The sequence below is a fragment of the Kogia breviceps genome, chromosome 7 (assembly GCF_026419965.1).
Source record: "Kogia breviceps isolate mKogBre1 chromosome 7, mKogBre1 haplotype 1, whole genome shotgun sequence".
Taxonomy (NCBI): Eukaryota; Metazoa; Chordata; class Mammalia; order Artiodactyla; family Physeteridae; genus Kogia; species Kogia breviceps.
The window spans coordinates 75,693,035-75,707,453 of record NC_081316.1 but is presented as its reverse complement, the minus strand read 5'-3'; the positions used below and the strand labels follow the sequence as shown (position 1 = coordinate 75,707,453).

General features: G+C 37.6%; 1 protein-coding gene across 5 annotated transcripts in view; it reads right to left on the bottom strand.

Annotated features, from left to right (window-relative positions):
- Positions 1-14,419, bottom strand: part of RNF141 (ring finger protein 141) — a 66,205-nt gene that overhangs the window by 2,297 nt on the left and 49,489 nt on the right. For 4 of the 5 annotated variants that reach the window (XM_067038631.1, XM_067038629.1, XM_059067925.2 and 1 more), the window contains exon 6: positions 5,589-8,828. The exons of the other annotated variant lie outside the window; for it this stretch is intronic. In XM_067038631.1, coding sequence (XP_066894732.1) covers positions 8,678-8,828 — 151 coding nt within the window. In that variant the 3' untranslated portion in view covers positions 5,589-8,677. Of the gene's footprint in view, positions 1-5,588; positions 8,829-14,419 lie in introns of those variants that run through there. 5 annotated transcript variants of the gene reach the window in all.

The following is a 14,419-nucleotide window of genomic DNA, read 5'->3' as shown; positions in this document are numbered from 1 at the left end:
TTGAATGAAAACCAAGTATTTGTATTAGGCATTCACTATTTTTTGAAAAGCCATTTGTATACTTTTGCCCTAACATAGCAAGTATTGTACAGTTTTTCATTGTCATTTTATCTGTATCAAGTATTTGTTTTTATTACTAAAGTGTTAGGACTGTGGCTAACAGACTAGTAGTTTTAAACTATTTAAGGCATAATTTTAAGTTTTTAAGAAAGATGGGCATCATGAAAAGCTATCAATAATAACTACTAATTTATCTTTTTACTAAGGTTCAGATATGGATGACATTCACTAGGAAAACTCAAAGTTTGAACTGAAGCTTGCAAAGTAAGCTTTACAAAGCAAAACACAGAAGGTAAAACTTTGCTTTTTTTTCTCTAACTTTTGCAGTAACATTTCATGGCCAAAGCCTCACATGGTCATTTTCTTTTCCTTGGATATAACTTCAGTCTGTTCAGCCAACACCTGTTGGATTTTACCTGTCCTGCAAGCTTTTCAGTTACCTTTTTCTATAGTACTGTGCACTGTTATTACATCATTGTACCTAATTGGCCTTTTTGGGTGGATCTCTACTTTCTTTTGTGATCACAGTTGGACTAAAAACCAATTGTATACTAGCCCACATTTCTAAAAGAATGGCTTTTGAGGCATGTTATCCCTTGCTTACTCAAAAACCCTACGAGAAACACACCAAGACACATATTAATCAAACTAACAAAAATTAAATTCATGAAAAAATATTAAGAGCAGCGAGGGAAAAACAAAAAATAACATACAAAGGAATCCCCATAAGGTTATCAAATGATTTTTCTGCAGGCCAGAAGGGAGTGGAAGGATATACTTAAAGTGATGAAAGAGAAACACCTACAACCAAGATTAATCTACCCAGCAATTCAGATTTGATGGAGAAATCAAAAGCTTTTTCAGACAAGCAAAAGCTAAAGAGAATTCAGCACCACCAAACCAGCTTTATAACAAATGCTAAAGGAACTTCTCCTGGTGGGAAACACAGAAGAAAAAGACCCACAAAAACAAACCCAAAACAATTAAAATGGTAATAGGAATATACATCTTGATAATAACCTTGAATGCAAATTGATTAAATGCCCCAACCAAAAGACACAGACTGGCTGAATGGATACAAAAACAAGACCCATATATATGCTATCTACAAGAGACCCACTTTAGACCTAGGGACACATACAGACTGAAAGTGAATGGATGGAAAAAGATATTCCATGCAAATGGAAATCGAAAGAAAGCTGAAGTAGCAATACTCGTATCAGATAAAATACTTTAAAGACTGTTACAAGAGATAAGGACACTACATAATGATCAAGGGATCAATCTAAGAAAAAAAAATTATAAATATCTATGCACCCAACACAGGAGTACCTCAATACATAAGGAAATGCTAAAACAACTATAAAAGGGGAAATCGATAGTAACACAGTAACAGTAGGGGACTTTTAACATCTCACTTACACCAATGGACAGATCATCCAAACAGAAAATAAATAAGGAAACACAAGCTTTAAATGACACAATAGACCAGATAGATTTGATATTTATAGGACATTCCACCCGCAAGTGGCAGAATACACTTTCTACTCAAGTGCACCTGAAACATTCTCCAGGGTAGATCACATCTTGGGCCACAAATCAAGCCTCGGAAAATTTAAGAAAATTGAAATCGTATCCAGCATCTTTTCTGACTACAATGCGATGAGACTGGAAATCAATTACAGGAAAAAAAAACTGTAAAAAACACAAATACATGGATGCTAAACAGTGCACTACTAAATAACCAAGAGATCACTGAAAAAAATCAAAGAAATTAAAAAATACAAAAAAAACAGATGACAATGAAAACACTATGACCCAAAACCTATGGGATGCAGCAAAAGCAGTTCTAAGAGGGAAGCTTATAGCAATTCAATCTCACCTCAGGAGACAAGAAAAATCTCAAACAATCTAACCTTACACCTAAAGCAACTAGAGAAAGAAGAACAAAGAAAACCCAATGTTAGTAGAAGGAAAGAAATCTTAAAGATCAGAGCAGAAATAAATGAAATAGTAATAAAGAAAACAGTAGCAAAGACCAATAAGACTAAAAGTTGGTTCTTTGAGAAGATAAACAAAATTGATAAACCTTTAGCCAGACTCATCAAGAAAAAAGAGAGAGAGGATGCAAATCAGTAAAATCAGAAATGAAAAAGGAGAAATCACAACTGACACTGCAGAAATACAAAGGATTATAAGAGACTACAAACAACTATGTGCCAATAAAATGGACAACCTCAAAGAAATGGACAAATTCTTGGAAAGGTACAATTTTCCAAGACAACCAGGAAGAATTAGAAAATATAAACAGACCTATCACAAGTAATGAAATTTAAACTGTAATTAAAAATCTTCCAACAAACAAAAGTCTAGGGTCAGATGGCTTCACAGGCGAATTCTAGCAAACATTTAGAGAAAAGCTAACACCGACCCTTCTCAAACTCTTCCAAAAAATTGCAGAGGGAGGAACGCTCCCAAATTTGTTCTATGAAGCCACCATCACCCTGATAACAAAACCAGACAAAGATACAACAAAAAAAGAAAATTACAGACCAATATCACTGATGAACACAGATGCAAAAATCCTCAACAAAATACTAGCAAACAGAATCCAACAACACATTGAAAGGATCATACACCTTGATCAAGTGGGATTCATTCCAGGGATGCAAGGATTCTTCAATATATGCAAATCAATCAATGTGATACACATTAACAAATTAAGTAATAAAAACCATATGATCATCTCAATAGGTGCAGGAAAAGCTTTTGACAAAATTCCACACAAATTTATGATAAAAACTCCAGAAAATGGGCATAGAGGGAACCTACCTCAACATAATAAAGGCCATATATGACAAACCCACAGCAAGCATCATACTCAATGATGAAAAACTGAAAGCATTTCCACTAAGATCAGGAATAAGGCAGGATGTCCACTCCTGCCACTCTTATTCAACATAGCTTTGGAAGTCCTAGCCACAGCAGTCAGAGAAGAAAAAGAAATAAAAGGAATACAAATTGGAAAAGAAGTAAAACTGTCACTGTTTGCAGATGACATGATACTATACGTAGAAAATGCTAAAGATGCCACCAGAAAACTACTTGAACTAATCACTGAATTTGGTAAGGTCACAGGATACAAAATTAATGCACAGAAATCTCTGGCATTCCTATACAGTAACAACGAAAAATCAGAGAAATCAAGGAAACAATCCCATTTACCACTGCAACAAAAAGAATAAATTACCTGCAAATAAAGCTGCCTAAGGAGGTGAAAGACTTGTACTCAGAAAACTATAAAAACTGATGAAAGAAATCGAAGATGACATAAACAGATGGAGAAATAGACCATGGTCTTGGATTGGAAGAATCAATATTGTGAAAATGACTATACTACCAAAGCAATCTACTGATTTGATGCAATTCCTATCAAACTACCAATGGCATTCTTCACTGAATTAGAACAAAAAATTTTACAATTTGTATGGAAACACAAAAGACCCCGAATAGCCAAAGTTCCAAAAGAAAAACAGAGCTGGATGAATCAGTACCTGACTTCAAACTATACTACAAAGCTACAGTAATGAAGACAGTATGGTATTGGCACAAAACCAGAAATATAGATCAATGGAACAGGATAGAAAGCCCAGAGATAAACCCATGCATATATGGTCACCTAATCTATGACAAAGGAGGCAAGAACATACAATGGAGAAAAGACAGCCTCTTCAATAAGTGGTGCTGGGAAAACTGGACAGCTACATGTAAAAGAATGAAATTAGAACACTCCCTAACACCATAGCCAAAAAGAAACTCAAAATGGATTAAAGACCTAAATGTAAGACGAGATGCTATAAAACTCTTAGAGGAAAGCATAGGGAAAAAAATCACTCTTTGACATAAACCACAGCAAGATCTTTTTTGACCCACCTCCTAGAGTAATGAAAATAAACACAAAAATACACAAATGGGACCTAATGAAACTTAAAAGCTTTTGCACAGCAAAGGAAACCATAAATAAGACAAAAAGACAACACTCAGAATGGGAGAAAATATTTGCCAATGAAGCAATGGACAAAGGATTAATCTCCAAAATATACAAACAGCTCATGGATCTCAATATCAAAAAAACAACCCAATTAAAAAATGGGCAGAAGGCCTAAATAGACATTTTACCAAAGAAGACATACAGATGGCCAAGAGGCACTTGAAAAGATGCTCAACATCACTAATTACTGGAGAAATGCAAATCAAAACTACAAGGAGGTATCACCTCACACCGGTCAGTATGGCCATCGTCAAAAAATCTACAAACAATAAATGCTGGAGAGGGTGTAGAGAAAAGGGAACCCATTTGCACTGTTGGTGGGAATATAAATTGATACAGCCACTATGGAGAACAGTATGGAAGTTCCTTAAAAAACCAAAAATAGAACTACCATATGACCCAGCAATCCCACTACTGGGCATATACCCTGAGAAAACCATAATTCAAAAGGACACATGTATCCCAATGTTCATTGCAGCATGCTTTACAATAGCCAGGATGTGGAAACAACCTAAATGTCCAACAATAGATAAATGGATAAAGAAGATGTGGTACATATATACAATGGAATATTACTCACAAAAAGGAATGAAAGTGGGTCATTTGTAGAGATGTGGATGGACCTAGAGTCTGTCATACAGAGTGAAACCAAAAAGAGAAAAATATCGTATATTAATGCATATATGTGGAATCTAGAAAAATGGTACAGATGAACTTATTTGTAGGACAGGAATAGAGACATAGACGTAGAGAATGGACCTGTGGACACGGGGGGGATGGGGAGGGTGGGACGAATAAGGAGATTAGGTTTGATATAAATACACTACTGTGTGTAAAACAGATAGTGGGAACCTGCTGTATAGCACAGGGAGCTCAGCTTGGTGCTCTGTGATGACCTAGATGTGGGTGGGGGGAGGGCAAAGTGGGGAGGGAGGTCCAAGAGGGAGGGGATATAGGTATAAATATTGCTGATTCACTTCACTGTAGAGCAGAAACAAACACAACATTGTAAAGAAATTTTGCTCCAATAAAAAAAATTAAAAAGAATTTTTTAAAAAATCTCAAAAAAAAGTATAACTGCAATAAAAGGAACACTCATCAGACATAGTTCCTTGAAAATTTTTATACCTTCAACCTCTAAAGGAATATCTTATTAGAAAGATAGAGATGCCAGAGAGTTAGACTATAAACAGCTGCAAGATTATCAAAATATACCTCTGAGGGGGCATTTATGTCTTTGATACCAAAATGTGTACTTCCCCATGACAATATACATTAATTATTAACTGCTACTCCTTACAAATGGCTTTCCACCTCTCAGCACTAAGATTCTAGCCTGCTTCTCTAATTACATTCTTTTATATTAGAAATGATCTTATAAGGTAAACATCAAAACCACCATAGGGTAAAGTATTTTACTGATTATTTTTACTATTCAGTAGGGTAACAAAAGACCATGAAAACAAATGAAAGTCTGTTGCTAACTCTTTATATTATATTGTCATTGTGTTGCCCATTTTAAATGTGGGAGAACAGCTGATTTCCCTAATCTCCAAGTAGTTTTCTTAGACAAAGTAAGCTGGGCTTACTTAATGAAGAAAACAGTGAAGTGCAAATTCTTTGGACTACCTTTTAATGAATCCAACTTTCCAGTGATAAAAATCACTGAACCAACATATATTTTCAAGCAGTCTTATTACCCATACATATATTAGGTATAAGGAAATTGAGTCTAATTTGAAATGAGTTTTAAAACATAGCACAAAAACATTACAATCCCCCAGAGCACAATACAAAATAGTCCTCTAAGGAATATAAACACAGTATATAAGAATGTGAAACTACATAAGGAAAAAAAAAACTTCAATTAGCTAAAATTTACTTGCTAAAGATTATTTATTGCACAATATGTCAGTTTCCCCTAAGAATAAAACAGATACTATTATTTTCAACTTCTAAATTCAGTACATAGTCAAATCCACTTTCTCAAACTAAAGTTCTACAGTATTATGAGTAAACCCTTTGTTATTGGGTTAAGGTAGGGAAACTTTATAACTTACAAAACAAATTTCTTAAGAGTTCATGAAACCACTTCATAAATCCTAGAAGGCACACATTTCCTATCATAGTAAGTATGTTGAAGTACTTCATATTTTAAAAAGACAAGCTGTACAGAATACAAAAAGTATACATTTCATCCATTAAACAAATTTATAACTTCTATGATTAGCTATTACAGTAGAACCTACCTAACATTCACATCTAAAGAATTATCAGCCAGTTTAATGGAGTGAGCAAAAAACTGTGCTCCTTTATTTGATAAGGCTAGTAAAAACATTTAATTTCACAGTAGATCAGTTATTGTCTTGGAGCTCATATTGGAAAATAAATAAAAGGTTTGGGCAATATCAAGTCACTGGGCTCACTGTTAAATAATTCCTTGAAAGGTGAAGGATTCTGGGGGATAAAATCATTGGCTATACCTGGAAAGATCCAAAAATCAGTAAAGCCACTTTGTTCATTTTCAGAAATATTCTTAAATTGGGCAATCTGAATGAGACTCAGAAAATCTAATCCATAAAGACAAGTTAAAATCTTAGAGCTGGAAAACACCTCAGAGGATTCTCTGTCTCAAAGTTTTCAAAATAGGTTCCATGGAGTACTAAGAATCCATGGAGGAGATTCAGAGTTCTCGATTTTGACTTGAATTTAATTCTTTTGAAAAAAAATTTTAAAAACAAGTCCCATCATACAACTGTATTACTCATCAAATTCCAATATACTGGTAATCACCAGCGCATTAATACATGTTTTCATTGGTTGACTTCATAAATATTTAGTTATTATGGTATATAAAGTTTATATAAGGAAATTTATAATGATAAAATGGCATTTAGTGGGGTAGGGTGTGTGTGTGTTCATGCATGTGCAGCACGTGTGTGTAAGGGTTCTGAGTAAGATGTTTACTTGGAAGAAAAAAGTTCTATTGCCGAAATAAAGTGTGAAAACCACAGATAAAGTCTGTTTCTAAAGTAAGAACGTACCAACCGGAGGAAGGGGCTTTCTCTAGGTCACACAGCCATCAAGTGCACTGCCAGGTTGATAGGCTACAGCCCCCAGTACTCTACTTGCATAAGCATCCATAGCAAGTGTTTAGCTATTTGGTACTGAGCTGCCCCCATCATGAATGTCAACCAATTAGTTATCAGTATTTTGGGGATAAAATCAAGCTACCTTTTGTCAGACATTTTTCCTAAAAATGAATTACTTAATTTGCATGCCTATTAAAGTCCCTAGTATCCAAAAATTCTGCTGTCAATAAGCAGCAACTTAAATTGTATACTTTGGTACTTCGGAAAATAGTAACATTTGCAATTTACCAATAATAAATCAGAAAAGTTACATGGAATGTTAAAATACTTTAGTTTATTATATGCTGAAATGTTAGTGTTTGCATAAAATAAAAAAATTTTACTTTATAAGCAAAATTTTTTAAAAATGGTTCAAATGCCACTGAACATAACTATACTCTTTCAGGGTATTTCAAATAAAATGCAGTGAAACAGTAAGCAAGTCAAATTAATCTCCTAACTTTCAGAGGTGTTTTATGTACATACGGTTAAAAGGCTACACCCTATTTTCTTCTCTCTTAATCTAAGAAATTTGAAGACTTTGGGACCTCAGAAAGACGAGGAAATTAAGAAATTAAAAGCACCATAAACCAATATTGAATGATTTATCATAATTTGGACATAAAATTTAGGGTCTGTGATGAAGAAAAATTTCCATCTGAAACGGCAAGAGGCATACGTATTATCAAAAGCTATTTAGAACAGTTTCCCAGCTGTGGGAAAGCATTTCCAGAATAGCCAAGAAGATTCTCCAGCAGAAATCCATTTACAAGGCAAAGTCCTGCCGAAGTTTATAGTCCTCATACAAATTATACAGCACGGGGGAGGGGGTAGAAGACTTTTAAGTGAAAAACATGTAGTTCCAAAACACTTAAAGTTAGGAAATAATTGTGGATTATTTCAAGTAAAAACTATAAAAGGAGCAATAGCTAACCACAAGGGGGCATACATACTCCTTAGATTCCAGCAGTAAGACTAATTTAAGTAGTAACATGCACTTTGATGTATTCTACATTTTCAGTCATTTAAGATTTTCTCTCAGATGGCTACAGCTTTTTAACATTCAAGGTTTAGTTTAAACCTAACTAAATAGATTCCAGAATACTCTTGCCCTGAAAAATAATAGTATTTCAGAAGCCCCTGGAAATGTTGCTGTTACCTCAGCAAAGGATTCAAGAGCAATTAGTCCTAATATATATTAGAACAGATAAACAATAGGAAAACATGGTCTAAAACAGTAGCAAGTTTTAGTTTACCATAAATGGAAGACATGGAAAGTTTATCAAAGGAAATGGACAAATTGTCAGAATAGTGAAAATAAGAAGGTGGGGAAAACTGACTTCTCTGTGTCTGTCCTACAACATCCCTGCATTCTTCCGCCATGACCAAAGTGTTTTTGTAGCCCACATTAGCAACAGAACACTTAACCCCAAGGTCATGGCCTATGGGGCTGGCCTGCCTCATCAGCCATGTTAAGAATATAGTTAGCCATATCATCTTCAGTGGGTGCATCTGACACCACCCAAGATTCATTTGCTCCAGTCATCTGTAGGCGGCAAATTGGGCAATTCCTGTGTCGATCACTCCTATCAGAGAAGTCAAATAAAGAACAGTTTGTTTTCTTTTTCTGTTTAAAAAATGGATCTGAAACAATACATGTAAGTGTTGTTTTTTTAAAGTAAACAGCATAAAAGTATATAGTGAAAAATATCTCTTCCTCCTATCCCAGTATTTAATTATTATCCCCAGAGGCAACCACTGTTACCAGTTTCTTATACATTCTTCTAGAGATACAGCAGGCATGACCAAGCTTGTGTGTATCTATACATCACTGCTCTTTTTACAAGTATCAGCACATGTTAGAGCTGTCTATTCAAAATAAACATACACTGTTTGGATAGGCCATACTTCACTTAACTTACCTCCCATAGAAGGACATTTAGGTTTTTCCCTATCTTTTGTTGCTATGAACAATGGAATGGAAGCATTCAAGGTTTAAAATAATAAATGAACTTTACATGCAGAATAATTTGGGGGGGAGGAAAGAGCTTATATATAATCACTTAAATACGATTATGTTTTCCAAAGGGATTTTTTTGTCTTGTCAAACATTATTTTGGAAATTTCAAAAATAACATATTTGAGCCAGAGACATGTCATAGAGGGAAAATATTTTTCTCTTCATCTCTCAGTGAAGTCTGAGACCAAAGTAATTAAATTATATCAATTGCTCCTTGGCTTTTGTGCAAAAATTTAGAAATCTGTTCCAAAAACTCAATGTGAAAGTAGAGCTGGCATATTTAATTCAGATTCATTTCTGGTTCCTCAGAGATATTTTTCAAGATAATTGTGTGCTTTTGTGTGTACAAAAGTCACAATTTTAAAACAGTCAATTTCTGTTTCTGGCCAACAGGGACCAGATTTATCTTCCCACTTGAAACAACGAAAACAATGGACAAAATACATGAAATAATGATTTTCAACGCTAAGCATAAGATGACAAAAGATTATAACCCTGGAGAGATAGGAAGCAAAAGAAGGTGGGCCCTATAATTGCCCAGCTTACTGCCCTTGAGAGTTTCCAGGCTACAGAGCAAGCAGGGGAGACTGAGATGGAGCCCAGTAGACTCCCTGAGTTGACAAGTCAGAGCTGAGGACCTCGGGAAGCCAAGGCAGCTAGAGTTCATAGTGTGGAGTACTGCAAAGGAGAAAGGTACACAAAGGGAGAATCCCAGAGTCTACTTAAGGTCCCCGTAGATATATTCAGTAGAGTAATGATCAGTGTGTGCATGTGAGGAAACTACTCGAGGCTGAGAAATCACTCAAAAGGATTTGAGGGAACAGTAACCAAAGCTCACACAGGGCCTGGGACATTGCCTGTTCCCACTAGCCAGAGTGGAAAACCTCGTAATTCATGGAGCATTAGGTAGACTACTCTGAAGTCTTGCCTCATTAGTGGGGCATAATTAGCTTCTAAACTAAACATCGTTCTGGTCCTGCCTAACAAACCATAAAAGCAAGACTCAAAAGGATCAAACTGTTTCCAAGTAAGTGTATATTCCAGAACAAAGCTCAAGAATATATGTATACAAAAATATCTAGTACCCCAAAAGGTTAAAAAAATCACGTCTGGCACCCAGTTAAGAAATACCAGTCATACAAAGAAGTATAAAAATACAACCCCCAATGAAGAGGAAAATCCATCAAAAGTAATCCAGAACTCACACAGATATTAGAATTAGCAGCAAGAAAATAAAAGTTATGATAACTATATTCCATATATTAACAAAGCAGAGGAGGGGATCGAAGAGAAGATGGAGGAAGAGTAAGACGTGGAGATCACCTTCCTCCCCACAGATACATCAGAAATACATCTACACGTGGAACTGCTCCTATAGAACACCCACTGAACACTGGCAGAAGACCTCAGACCTTCCAAAAGGCAAGAAAGACCCCCCATGTACCTGGGTAGGGCAAAAGAAAAAAGAATAAACAGAGACAAAATAGGGACGGGACCTGCACCAGTAGGAGGGAACTGTGAAGGAGGAAAGGTTCCCACACACTAGAAGCCCCTTCACAGGTGGAGACTGCAGGTGGCGGAGGGGGGAGCTTCGGAGCCATGGAACAGAGCACAGTAACGGTGCGGAGGGCAAAGTGGAGAGATTTTTTGTGTGTGTGTGTGGTACACGGGCCTCTCACTGTTGTGGCCTCTCCCATTGCAGAGCACAGGCTCCAGACGCACAGGCTCAGCGGCCATGGCTCACGGGCCCAGGTGCTCCGCGGCATGTGGGATCCTCCCGGACTGGGGCACGAACCCATGTCCCCTGCATCGGCAGGCGGACTCTCAACCACTGCGCCACCAGGGAAGCCCCAAAGTGGAGAGATTACCACAGAGGATCGGTGCCGACCAGCACTCACCAGCCTGAGGCTTGTCTGCTCACCTGCCAGGAAGGGAGGGGGGATGGGAGCTGAGGCTCGGGCTTCGGTTGGATAGCAGGGAGAGGACTGGGGCTGGCGGCGTGAACACAGCCTGAAGGTGTTAGTGCACCACGGCTACGGGAGGGAGTCCGGAGAAGTCTGGAGCTGCCGAAGAGGAAAGAGACCTTTTCTTCCCTCTTTGCTTCCTGGGGCGCAAGGAGAGGGCATTAAGCGCAACGCTTAAAGGAGCTCCAGAGACGGAAGCAGAGCTGGGGAAGAGACAAGAGACTTTTTATTGCCTCTTTGTTTCCTGGTGCGAGAGGAGAGGTGATTAAGTGTGCTGCGTAAGGAGCTCCAGAAACGGGCGCGAGCCGCCGGCTGTCAGCGCGAACACCAGAGACGGGCGTGGGACGCTAAGGCTGCTGCTGCCACTACCAAGAAACCTGTGTGTGAGCACAGGGAACTCACCACACCTCCCCTCCCGGGAGCCTGTGCAGCCCGCTACTGCCGGGGTCCCAGGATCCAGGGACAGCTTCCCGGGGAGAACGCATGGTGTGCCTCAGGCTGGTGAAGCATCATGCCGGCCTCTGCCGCCACGGGCTCGCCCTGCATCTGTGCCCCTCCCTCCCCCTGGCCTGAGCCAGAGCCCCCGAATCAGCTGCTCCTTTAACCCCGTCCTGTCTAAGCAAAGAGCAGACGCTGGCAGACGACCTACGTGCATAGGCGGGGCCAAGTCCAAAGCTGAACCCCAGGAGCTGTGCAAACAAAGAGGAGAGGGGGAGGTCTCTCCCAGCAGCCTCAAAAGCAGTGGATTAAATCTCCACAATCATCTTGAAGTGCCCTGCATCTGTGGAATACCTGAATATACAGCGAATCATCCAAAGTTAAGGAGGTGGACTTTGGGAGCAAGATACATTATTATTTTCCGCTTTTTCTCTTTTTGTGAGTGTGTATGTGTGTGCTGCTGTATGATATTTTGTCTGTATAGCTTTGCTTTCACCCTTTGTCCTAGGGTTCTGACGGAACCATTTTTTGTTTTTTTTTCTTTCTAGAATTTTCCTTCTTAATAATTATTTTTTATTTTAATACTTTATTTTATCCTACTGTATTTTATCTTCTTTCTTTCTTCCTCCCTTCCTTCCTCCCTTCCTTTCTTCCTTCCTCCCTTTCTTCCTCTCTTCCTTCCTTCCTTTCTTCCTTTCTTTCCTTTCTTTTTTTTCTCCCTTTTATTCTGAGCCATGTAGATTAAAGCCTCTTGGTGCTCCAGCCAGGCGTCAGGGCTGTGTCTCTGAAAAACTATATGATCATCTCAATAGATGCAGAGAAAGCTTTTGACAAAATTCACATCAATTTATCATAAAAACCCTGCAGAAAGTAGGCATAGAGGGAACATTCCTCAACATACTAAAGGCCATATATGACAAAACCACAGGCAGCATCGTTCTCAATGGTGAAAAACTGAAACCATTTCCATAAGATCAGGAACAAGACAAGGTTGCCCACTCTCACCACTCTTATTCAACAGTTTTGGAAGTTCTAGCCACAGCAATCAGAGAAAAAAAAGAAATGAAAGGAATCCAAATCGGAAAAGAAGAAGTAAAGCTGTCACTGTTTGCAGATGACATGATACTATACATAGAGAATCCTAAAGATGCTACCAGAAAACTACTAGAGCTAATCAATGAATTTGGTAACGTAGCAGGATACAAAATTAATGCACAGAAATCTCTGGCATTCTTATACACTAATGATGAAAATCTGAGAGTGAAATTAAGAAGACACTCCCATTTACCACTGCAACAAAAATAATAAAATATCTACGAATAAACCTACCTAAGGAGACAAAAAACCGGTATGCAGAAAATTATAAGACACTGATGAAAGAAATTAAAGATGATACAAATAGATGGAGAGATATACCATGTTCTTGGACTGGAAGAATCAACATTGTGAAAATGACTCTACTACCCAAAGCAATCTACAGATTCAATGCAATCCCTACCAAACTACCACTGGCAATTTTTACAGAACTAGAACAAAAAATTTCACAATTTGTATGGAAACACAAAAGACCCCGAATAGTCAAAGCAATCTTGAGAACGAAAAATGGAGCTGGAGGAATCAAGCTCCCTGACTTCAGACTATACTACAAAGCTACAGTTATCAAGACAGTATGGTACTGGCACAGAAACAGAAATATAGATCAATGGAACAGGATAGAAAGCCCAGAGATAAACCCACACACATATGGTCACCTTATCTTTGATAAAGGAGGCAAGAATATACAGTGGAAAAAAGACAGCCTCTTCAATAAATGGTGCTGGGAAAACTGGACAGCTACATGTAGAAATATGAAATTAGAACACTCCCTAACACCATACACAAAAATAAACTCAAAATGGGTTAAAGACCTACATGTAAGGCCAGACACTATCAAACTCTTAGAGGAAAACATAGGCAGAACACTCTATGACATAAATCACAGCAAGATCCTTTTTGACCCATCTCCTAGAGAAATGGAAATAAAAACAAAAATAAACAAATGGGACTTAATGAAACTTGAAAGCTTTTGCACAGCAAAGGATACCATAAACAAGACCAAAAGACAACCCTCAGAGTGGGAGAAAATAGTTGCAAATGAAGCAACTGACAAAGGATTAATATCCAAAATTTATAAGCAACTCATGCAGCTCAATAACAAAAAAACAAACAACCCAATCCAAAAATGGGCTGAAGAACTAAATAGACATTTCTCCAAAGAAGATATACAGATTGCCAACAAACACATGAAAGAATGCTCGACATCATTAATCATTAGAGAAATGCAAATCAAAACTACAATGAGATATCATCTCACACCGGTCAGAATGGCCATCATCAAAAAATCTAGAAACAAAAAATTCTGGAGAGGGTATAGAGAAAAGGGAACACTCTTGCACTGTTGGTGGGAATGTAAATTGATACCGCCACTATGGAGAACAGTATGGAGGTTCCTTAAAAAACTACAAATAGAACTACCATATGACCCAGCAATGCCACTACTGGGCATATACCCTGAGAAAACCATAATTCAAAAAGAGTCATGTACCAAAGTGTTCCTTGCAGCTCTATTTACAATAGCCAGGACATGGAAGCAACCTAAGTGTCCATCAACAGATGAATGTATAAAGAAGATGTGGCATATATATACAATGGAACATTATTCAGTCATGAAAATAAATGAAACTGAGTTATTTTTAATGAGGTGGATAGACCTGGA